At 35.2% G+C, this 10,727-nt stretch overlaps 1 protein-coding gene across 2 annotated transcripts; it reads right to left on the bottom strand.

The window, feature by feature from the left end:
- Positions 1-1,988: 1,988 nt before the first annotated feature.
- Positions 1,989-10,727, bottom strand: LOC105766289 (tubulin-folding cofactor D). 2 transcript variants are annotated; one of them, XM_012585682.2, is made up of 17 exons: positions 10,375-10,724; positions 9,711-10,261; positions 9,496-9,598; positions 9,044-9,220; positions 8,484-8,675; positions 7,919-8,035; positions 7,633-7,737; positions 7,238-7,408; positions 6,917-7,132; positions 6,295-6,493; positions 5,472-5,677; positions 5,140-5,370; positions 4,081-4,647; positions 3,733-3,993; positions 3,458-3,502; positions 2,661-2,846; positions 1,989-2,494 (listed from the first exon to the last, which is right to left on the bottom strand). In XM_012585682.2, the coding sequence occupies exons 1-17, from the start codon at positions 10,582-10,584 to the stop codon at positions 2,201-2,203; spliced, it is 3,831 nt and encodes a 1,276-aa protein (XP_012441136.1). In that variant the 5' UTR covers positions 10,585-10,724; the 3' UTR covers positions 1,989-2,200. The 2 variants fall into 2 exon arrangements, 1 of the variants encoding a protein (XP_012441136.1); XR_001125147.2 differs by having other exon boundaries at positions 2,345-2,494; positions 3,458-3,507; positions 10,375-10,727.

Here is a 10,727-nt window from a genome sequence, read left to right as displayed (position 1 = left end):
CAAATCTCTAAATCTTGTCATGTTTGAGTTAATTTTAGTACGAATTGTTCTAGTTTTTAATGTTAGTATTGTAATTGTTTGATTAAACATTTTATTCTATACTTTGTAATTGTTTGAACATGTATATATAATTTATATATTGATTGTATTTGTAAACTTTTTTTTTTAAATCAATCTTAAATATGCAACAAATCAATACAAAATTTTTGCTATATGAGAAATATATGGTACATATTTTCAATATTTTAAAAAAGCAAAAAGGGGAGAGGCAGGAAAGAATTTGAGTTTGATAGCAGATATGCTATGCCAAAACGAGGCCCTCTCCTTGGCTATTAACAGGTACTTCCTTTTAGCTACCAACCTCCAAAACTCTCCTGAATCCTCTAACAATTAGCATTATCTGGTCTAAGTCTAATTTCTGATGTGCAGGATCCATCAAGTGGCAAGCACAGAGCATACTCAACTCACGGGCGATTAATTCTCATCTTTCTTTTAGGATTTTTCTCAGAAAAGAAAAAAAAGAAAGAGAAATTTAGAAAGACATTGTTTTGAAAAACCTCCTGGATTTTATTGATCTCTTTTCAGCTTATCTTACAACTGAGAAGTTCTCTCCCTTTTATAGGAAAATTCGGATAAGATTTTCCTCTATCAGATAAGAGAAAAATCTTATTTTCTGATTACAATAGATAAGGGGGAATCTCCTTTTTCAAAAACTAAAGACGACATCTACTTTACAGACCATAGCTTTAAAGATAAGGACAAATTACCCGACATCTTTTTAAACTTTTAATACAGACCGTAACTTTAAAGATAATAATAGATCACACAATATCTGTTTCTAATCACTATACTCTGTGCTAGCATCTGATGTGATATTCTGCTCCTCAATTCTTATCTCTTTTCTTAGTTTTGCTCTGTAGCACTTTTCTTCCCATCTGCTTCCTGGTGAGCTGTCAATATCCATGGGTGTTATTTTGTCTTTTTCCCATGCTAGGGTTTTTGTCCATGCTTGACTATAAAACCACGGGTAATCTTGTGACCATTCTTTTGAATCTGGAATATTCTCCTAATACTCCTTAAGTACTTCTTTTAACTTAGGGTGATATGATGTCAATAGTTCTGGATTGAAATCCCAATGTGCTAATACATCTCCTGGTGGCCATATCTCTGTGGGAATAATCCTGTTGAGTTGATAGAGATATTTTTTAAGTGCCTTGTAGTCATGAGGATATGTATCAATCTCTGCACTGTAGGTTTTATGAATCCAAGCTGTTGGAAAAGCTCCTAGCTGAGTTGATGCATCATTTTGCATAAAATATTGTAGTTTATAGAAAATGATCACCACACTTGATGAAGAATTTTTAATCTGGTTAAGTGTTGAAGTAATCATCTCTAACCACTGGCTTAGAGGATAAAACCATCTAAGGAAAACAGCTAAGTTGAGAAACTGTGACTTTTCTTGTTCATGGTGAGCACTAGTGAGGAAATTCTTAAGGCTTAATATGTCAAACTGGATCCCAATATGGTACAGGTGAGTGACATCCATTTTAATTCATCAAGAAACTCTATAAATTGGAATTTGATTGGATGAATAAATGGATTTCTTTTTGAATAAATATTAAATTTATAAAATATTGATTTAATATGTAATTTAATACATAAATTTTAACTTAATATGTATAAATAAAATTTTAATTTTAATTAAATTGTACACAGTTAAAAAAAATTAAAACATACATTTATTTCCATATTGGATTAATATAATTTTTCATATATACAATATATGAATGCAAAATTATAAAGTTGTTAATTATTTGTAAAATTACATGAAATCAAAATTTCATATCAAAGTTCAAACTTTTTTTTCTTTCAACCGGTTCTTACCAATTTGAAGGACTCCCTATCGGGTGGTATATTCTGAACGGGATGGGACATCAATTCAACCAACTAGTCAAAGTCAGATTTTTACAACACTGGTATTTTCATCCTTGAGTAAAAAAACTCTAAAATATATATTAGAAAAATCAATATTTAAAAGAAACACACACACACTCACAAAGTATGACTATTTCTAAAACAAAATTCATCCTCGTGAGAAAAGAATGCCAAATCATCATCACCTCTCATTAATCAAAGGAAAAAGATCAGAAAAGAAGAAATAATATACAACAGAGGGCCGGTTCAAGCTTAGATGAAGCAATCAAAATCCACTTGACTCAACTAACGAAGAGTAAGATTCATTTTCATCTAAAGTTGTAAATTTCCTACCTCCTTTGTTTGATGTTACATTTGCTGCAGTTTTTGACTGTCCAACTCCCACATCCAGTCCCACAATTTCAAACACTTCCAGCTTCTTAACCTTTGCTGTTTCCATGTCACCATCCCAGCAAGTTTCTGAAACAATTTCAAGCGCCTTTTCGGTTTTTTCCTCCGACACCAGGCTTCCGTTCTGCAGCAGGACGAGGTAAACTTGTTCTGCAGTGGCTTTGCGAATCTTGTAGATAAATGACATTTTAAGAAACAAAAAGAAATATTATAAGCAACCCCGGAGTAAGTGTTGATGCGGATATATATACATTCATGCCCAAATAAATTCAAGGAAACTGAAAAGTTGGAATTACACATGTTTCTATTCAACAAACTCAGTCAACAAAACAGACCTTAGGGTACCGATGAGTAAGGAATGTGAGAAGATGAGAAAAGGCACGGGAGTTGATAGGATCGGAAACTGAACAAATGTAACCAAGTATTGCAATGCCTGCATATAACTTAGAGAAGTCTTTTGATGCTTTCAATTCAACCGCCAGGGAATCCAAAACACCGGAACAGAAAGCCAAAGTATGCGCCTGTAAGTTAAAAATGCATTCCAAAGAAATATTCATAAGTTTGACATCTAAACAAATAAATTATTAAACCACAATTATTCCTCAACCTTTTTTTTTTTTTTTTTGCAATATAAAGGAACTGATAAAACTTCCAAGCACCACCAAAAAGTCTCCACAATACTGACCGTAAGTTGAAACAGCAATGTACTGGCATTTCAGGCCAGTAAGGAAATCACTTATACGACCCTCAAAGCCACATATGTCAAAGCACATTAACTGATCTCTTTGAATTATGATATGGAAAAACAAATTTTTAATAAAGCCACCATAAAGCAAGAATCAGAATTTATCTAGTATGGGAGAAAATTGAAATGACATCAAATTTTAAAACTACTCCCTTTATGAAAGAAAGCTCAGCTTGTTTATAACACAATGACTACGAAAGAACCATCTGATTGCCATTTGCATCTAAAAGTTGTGAGATATACTAAGTTGATAAATATAAAGCATGAAAACAGTTTGTTTCGACAAAAGAGAAGTAAAACATTGTTGCTAATAACCGGATAGAACAAAAAAAACCAAACAGCACAACTGCACAGGCTCAGGAGCAAGAGGGAATTAAAGAAACTAACCTCCATATCCAAGAATATCCTTTTGCTGAAAAGAATCTCAATTGTCTGCACTAAATGCATCACCAAATACATATATATGAGAAAAAGAAGATAATATTCCATAGTTAATTCATATCAAGAAAAATTAGAGGTTTCACAATACAATGGAATGCTTCTGTTATTTCTGTTCCTTGGTTAGCAGCAAATATCAAAACAAATACATAAAGATACAGTGTTTGAATTCAAAGACATGGTACAACAATTTCTCTGAGAAAGGTATCAAGAGGTTGAGTTACCTTCAATGTGGGTATAATAACCCTGTCACATCGCTTATACTGTTGGAGAATCCAAAGGATGTCCATGGATAACTTGCACAATTTGAGTTCTTCATTAACATCTTGTTCGACATTAAGATATTCCAGAAAAGCTGACAATGATGCCTTCCTCAAAGAATCTTGCAAGCCACCAATTGAAATAACTAAACCAGACAGCACTGGTCTGCTATAACAACTGAATTGAAGTAATTGAACAAATCGCGGATATGAAAAGGTAGGTACCTACAAGCAAGAACATAATGGCATTTTAATATAACATCTGAAAGTACCCAAATCAAACTGGACAACAAGTGACACATAACTACTTACTCCCCACTTTAGATCTGTTTCGTTCGGAACAATTTCTTCTATCTTTTCCCTATATGGTATAAAAGGAACGAAAATTTCCTTGTGGTACAGAATCCTTTGGAGAACCTTAGCAGCCACTTCTCTTAGTTTATCCATCTTTTCTACAGCTTGCTTGGAGATCCCTCCCACTAAATTGGTAGCAAGATTTACATCAAAAAACAAGCACATTTGATTTTCTTCAACAACATTGTTATTAGGTTGCTTCGACATAGATTCAAATATGTCTGCTTTCCCTGTAGAACTCATGGAATCTCTCTTACAGAGGATATATGTACATCTTTCTAGGCCTTCCATAGCAGCCTCACGAACCCAGGAACCCACATCTCCTCTGTTATCAACTGAATAGTCCTCAAGAGCTTTAAACAAACTAACCATTACCTCATTCTTCATGAGATGAAATAGAGACATGTTGTCTTCTACAGAATGAATATCAGAACTTTCTCTTTCCTGAGCTAATGTCTCACAAACAGATACAAGTCCTTTGACAGAATTAACTCGTGCTTCAGCATCTCTATCCTCAGGGTTATCCTACACAGAAAACAGACTTATATCATCAGAAATCCCCACATAAGGCTGTAAATGAACTGAGCCAATCCAAGTATCAGCTTGTTCAAACTCTGACAAAATTTAAACAAGCACAAACAAAATCATTCTCAGTGCTCAGATTATTTATCTTATTTAACTTTTAACAAATTCAAGCTCTTGTAATTAATCACTACAAAAGATTTTAATCCCAAATATTAAGACTTGGACTCGGCTCAGCCTAGCAATCAATGCAGCCAACCGAAAAACTATATGCCATTTATGAAGGAGCCAAATGGCCCTTATGGTAAAATCAAATTGGATCAAGTTTGGATTTGGGAGGATCAGGCAGTTATTTGGGTTTAGGTTAGATTTGATAGGCCCAGATGAGCCATAACTGAACTAGTTTATGAGCCTTTCAACAAAGCATCCGTTCACTTACACTCTTGCATCCATAGTTCTTCAACCAAGAAACTTATTCAAAGTGAGAACTTATACCTCAATTGCACAAGAGCTGCAAAGCTTCAAAATCACATCCTTCCACTGATTAGCCAACATTTCATAGGGAAGAACACCCAATGCCATTGCAGATCCTCTTCTTACAGCAACATTTGAATCATTCAAGAGTTGTAGGTATTTCAACGTTATATTATTACTAACCGCACCTTTATTATCAGTAGCAACAAGGTATGCTTGTACAAAGTGTTTTAGGGCTTTCACAGCTGCAGTCTGTATGTCAGATAATAATTTAGATTCTCAATTCAAGTTATTAAATTAATTAAAGGGAAAATTCAATTTTAAGAAAAGAAAATCTTATAGCAAAAAAGCACCTGTATCTGAGAGTTAGGGTGCCTTAGATTCTCATTAAGGGAGTCAATCAAACTTCGTTTTACTTTCTCTGGTAAAGGAACTCGAGAAAATGAGATGCATTCAATAAACCGGGAAACAGCTGCCCGCATTATTTCTCCACCCTTCCCCCGATAGAGGCGTGCTTTCTCAATAGCTGGAACGATACCAGAAACTTGTTTCTGTTTATCTGTGTATATATAAACACAACAGTAGGGAAAACTGTGGCTCAATTTCTAGATTTGAAGCTTGAACATAATAGAAATTTATACTTGATTGAATGAGAAACTGAGAAAAAATATGACAAACTATAGCAGCAGACAAGATCTTATTTTAAGTAAATGCATTTTCTGAATCTTGAAGATGAATTGCTACCATCATGGAACATAAGAAGGCTCTTTGACTCATGGCATCTGCCTTTATATCCCCGGGTCCCTAATCGAACTCCTATAGGATACTAAATCAATCAACTCAATCCACAAAGCCTATACTACAGCAGCAACTGCCAGTAACTCGCCTTTATTTTTATAAACATTTTCAAACGACTAAGATTTTTGACCAATTCTATTTTTTTTCCATAAATGTTTCTGAAACATTGCATTACTCAACATATATAATGGTGCAGCCACAAATTCTCAATTCAAGAAATTATTCCATCAGAACCAGGAATAGATAAGAATAACCAAAAACAAGGATTAAAATAAAAATCTAAACAAACACTGAGCAATTATTCGGTTTACATTAAGATAAATTTAGTCAAAATTTCCATACTAACTATATACTTAAAGGGCCAGGAAAGTGGCTTACCATTGGGAAGATCATAACCGCACTGATGTAGAGCCAGAACAAGTTCTCCAGCCGCTAAGGTTGCACCATGGCGTGTGCATAAATCAGATGACAGAGTAAAAGGAATTAACTTTTCCAGAACAAAGTCCGCAAAGTATGCAGCATCATATCTGACAAGAGCAGCAAGTGCCTCTGTGGCAAGCTCTCTCAAGCTCCTATCCTGAAGAAATCAAGTACAATTTGTACATAAGTCATCAGTTCCTAAAATTACTTAACATCAAAAGTCGCAGTACCCAAAAAGAAAAAAGGGAAATGATTAAAATTGGTTATATATGACTACTATAATAAATCAGCAAAAATAACAAAATGTCCTAGCGCATGCCATATGCTCAGCTCAAACATATACCACAACTAGGATGTTTCATTTAGAAAAAAAAGAAAGGGCTAAAGGTATTAACAAATAGCAATAACAGCCAAGAGGAAAAAATAATGAAAATGTTATATAAACAAGAAATCCTTAACGCTCTGATTCTTGCCAGGAAAAAATAATGAAAATGTTATAAGCCCAATCAACATTACAACATCCAAAAAGTTAAACTTTCTCTAATAAACATAATTGTTAAACTTATAGTTCAGACCATACCCAGTGAGAGATCTTGCTATGCAGAAGCTCATCCACAAATGGATGAAGATACCCTTCATACTGAGCAATACAGGTGGCAACATGAATGTAAGAGTTTGTTCGCGATGAAAGCGAAAAGTAATCAGCAGTATTCACTATGTCAATTCCATGTGGGTAATTCCCCTGTCTTCCAACATTCTCCTGAAAAGCAGCTGCTGCAGCTCTTCTACAGTTAACCTAATGAAAATATCAAATTAGCATGGTGAAATAATAGTAATAAAATATTATGTGCATACGCAGAATTTATAACATGGCACATGACAAATGCACAAAGGTCAGCACCTCGCGATCATAGCATGCCACACTTAATAGGTGGGGAGAAAGCTGTTCCAATACATTTCTCATATCTGTATGAAGATATGCACGGCCAAATGCCCAACAAACATAGGCAGCAGCATCACGTACATGAGATCCAACGCTATGTGGGCCTCTTCGGACATCATAATGTAATGCCTGTCAAGAAGACTGCTCATAATCAGCAAATAAATTCGAGCCTTATCCTTAAAAGCGTTTGAAGTAAGCAATTTCCATTTAAAATGCAAGTAAACCAGGCTCAAGCACTGAATTTTCATCTGGGATGAAATTTTACAACCAAATTAGCTTCCCAGGATTCAAGGAGAACTTCATCTAGGGTTCATAGTAATCGATTACTTTGAGAAGGTTGAAAACCACACAACCTTTATAACAACAGGTACAACTCTGGGGAGACTAGAAGGTAAGAGCAACCCTCTCCTTGCCAATTCAGCCAATGCTAAGCAACCCCCATGCCAAGAACCATCTCCCTGAAAAACAGTACATATCGGCATTCAGCATGACTTATAAATTCTCAACAAGCTAAAAATGGTTTAAGAACAATTTTAGAAGGAATGCAAGTGCCACATGATATTGCTAGAAATGCATAATTAATCCAATTTCCCATCTCATTAGGGGAGATTAAGATTGAGAGCAACAACACCAGCATACCTCACCAGGTGCAAACAGCTCCAATACAGATGACAAGACCTCCTCTGAGAGCCCAGATGTTAAACGTGAAGTTACACGGCCTATACCTTTTGCAGCAGACCAACGTACAACGGTGTCCTGCATATCAAATCTCAGATCAAATCAGCAGTCTAAAAGAACAGGAAAAAAAATGAACACATTGCTCATCTACAATAGTCCACATATTCATGTAAACTTCTATCTATTAGTTGGTTAGGCTAGTGCTACATTCTACAATGCTATGATAATCTTCAACAACTGGAACACTTCCAATTTCACACTCATGTGGGTACAACATTTCCAATCAGCCTACATTTTTTCAGAGGGATGGAAATTCCATAAATAGTCGTATTGAAGTTTTATTTAAGGGTGCCACCAAGGACTCCTTAACACCAAGGGAACCAAAATATGACATTTTCACAAATGATAATGTGAACAAGGTAAATAGAAGTCCAGAGATGACAACACCATTCAAAGCTTCCTACGAGCTAGTTTACACAAGAAAAAAAAAAAGTTCACATTATGGGATCTTACTCTTAAGACATACCGTATCTTTCAATCCAGAAAGTAACACCTCAATAACCTCTTCTACAATCTCAGGAACATCCATATCTTCATCTTCTGGACAGTTGGAATTTTCTTCTGATTCAGAGTTTTCTAGAATCACACCATGGTTTAATTGATTATTCTTGTTGGATGCACTCAAAGAAATATTCTCTCCAAGTGAGCTTGCTCTTCCCTACATAAAAGGCAAACAAAAAGGTGAGAAAGCACCATCAATGTAGAACCGTATCCATTCAACACAAAGATCAGTGATAAAACAAGAACTGCACCAAGATGATAAATTAAATTTGAAGCCCAAGCTAATTAGTACCAGTAATGACTCAAAAGCATAAGATATATATTACCAAGCAAATTTTGCAAGATTTGTCATTCTTTTGATGGAAACTTTGCATGTTACATAGGATCTTTGATGAACAAGTATTTCAACACTTAAAATATTAGCATAATATTGCGCTTAGACCAATTTAGTAGTTTTCATCTGTGAAGCAACCCCCAATTATATGTAGTTCACAACCAGAAAGCTATGCATTCAACAACACTAACCACATAGCGCCAGGTAGGTAAACGATGAGGGAGGCAAGTAAGTCCAATTCTTTGAGTTAACTTCACTAGATACTTGCGAAGCAAAGGACTCCTAGAAGCAGAACCTGACTTGATCAACACAGAGACGTCATTCCAGATGGTAGGAACAACATCCAGCAAAACTTTCCTGCTGCCAGCCTGACAACAGTAAATAGTACCAATGAGATTGATATACTAAGATAATTAAAGCAATACAAAATAGCAGTAACCTTATTAATACAATAGAAAGAACTTTCTTACCATAGGTTAATAACCTACAGAGTAATTTCAAGCGGATCATAGTTTTTTTTTATAATGATAGATATAGAAATGATACCACTAGAGTATCCTTTTATACTAGGTTAGCTATATGATTTTTGATATTATACTCTTTTATATTTCCTTCATATCTAGTTAATATAGATTATACACACCTTAAAAATGGCAGCAAGGCCTTCCACAGCTCCTATCAACTGAAAATGACTTACTACATCATCTGCTGTTGAAGATAAAACTTCTTGAGTCCATTCAATAAAGCTGAAAACAAAAGTAACAAGAAGCACCTAGTTAACTTACCCTGAAACTAAATTAAATTAAATTAGAGCATAATAACTAGAGAGAAATGCCTAATGCAAGCAAAGATGAAGACCTGGACAAAGCCTTGGGCATATCCGGTCGTGTCAAAAGCTTTGAGAGTACTAATCCAGCCATAGTACGCATTGGACCGGCATTCGAAAGGTAATCTTTAGAAAACCCTATAATCCTCAACACCAAAGGAGCCACCTCATCTACTCCAATACTACCACTACTATTCACAATGCTAGTATCAACAGAAGAAATATCAAACGGAACCAAAACAAGAATCGAAAGCCACAAAAGCATTACACATTTGGCCTCCATTTCTCCTGTGCTTTCTTGCCGTACCGATGTCACAGAAGATGTGTTGTGGCATTTTTCTAAGAGAGAAACGGCAAGTTCTAGATCAGAAACTTGATGCGGAAAGAACTTGATAACAGCTTTGTAACCGGAAACAGTAACAAGAGAATAAATAATAATGGATATAGGCTTGATTATTTGAAGAATCTCATCAGAATCAATGCCTAATTCGATTGTTTTAGACCGGATAATGAACATTAAAGGAGAGATCATGCTTTCTAAGTAGGGTTCTAGCAGTTGGCCTTGTTCTTGGTACTTATCCATCTGAAAACAGAAAAAAGAGAGAGAGAGAGAGAGAGAGAGAGAGAGAAAGAACTGATTAAAAATCAAAATTTTGAAACTGGGTGTTAGAAAAATGAGAGAGGATGAGAAATTACGATGGAACGGATCTTGTGAACGGAGGAAGGATCTGAGACGCGGCCATTGGAAACAATGTCATCTAAGAGAGATTTTACAAGTTTCCACTCTTGAAGAAAGTACCTTTGTAGAACCCTTTCCTTTGAATCATGCTCATCGTCTTCTTCATCGTTGGCTGCAATCCCCATTTCCTCCTCTTTCTTGCAAGTCTCTTCTTCTCTCGTTGCCATTTAGCCCAAAATTCTTGAAAGATGAAAGAAAGACAAGGGCCTCAATCTTAAAACTTGAAAGTGTCACTCCCTTAAACACTGATGACTGATCTCAAGCACCTAATTCAAGCTGAATCTGATTTCAAACACTCATGACTGACAAT

This window comes from Gossypium raimondii, chromosome 5 (assembly GCF_025698545.1).
Source record: "Gossypium raimondii isolate GPD5lz chromosome 5, ASM2569854v1, whole genome shotgun sequence".
NCBI lineage: Eukaryota > Viridiplantae > Streptophyta > Magnoliopsida > Malvales > Malvaceae > Gossypium > Gossypium raimondii.
This window is presented reverse-complemented; position numbering and strand designations above follow the sequence as displayed.

Coding starts and splice junctions, on each gene's coding strand:
- LOC105766289 (XM_012585682.2), bottom strand. CDS start 10,584: ATGGCAACGAGAGAAGAAGAGACTTGCAAGAAAGAGGAGGAAATGGGG. Junction 5,678..6,294: donor CGGTTATGATCTTCCCAATG/GTAAGCCACTTT, acceptor ATATATACACAG/ATAAACAGAAACAAGTTTCT. Junction 2,847..3,457: donor GGATATTCTTGGATATGGAG/GTTAGTTTCTTT, acceptor TTTAACTTACAG/GCGCATACTTTGGCTTTCTG.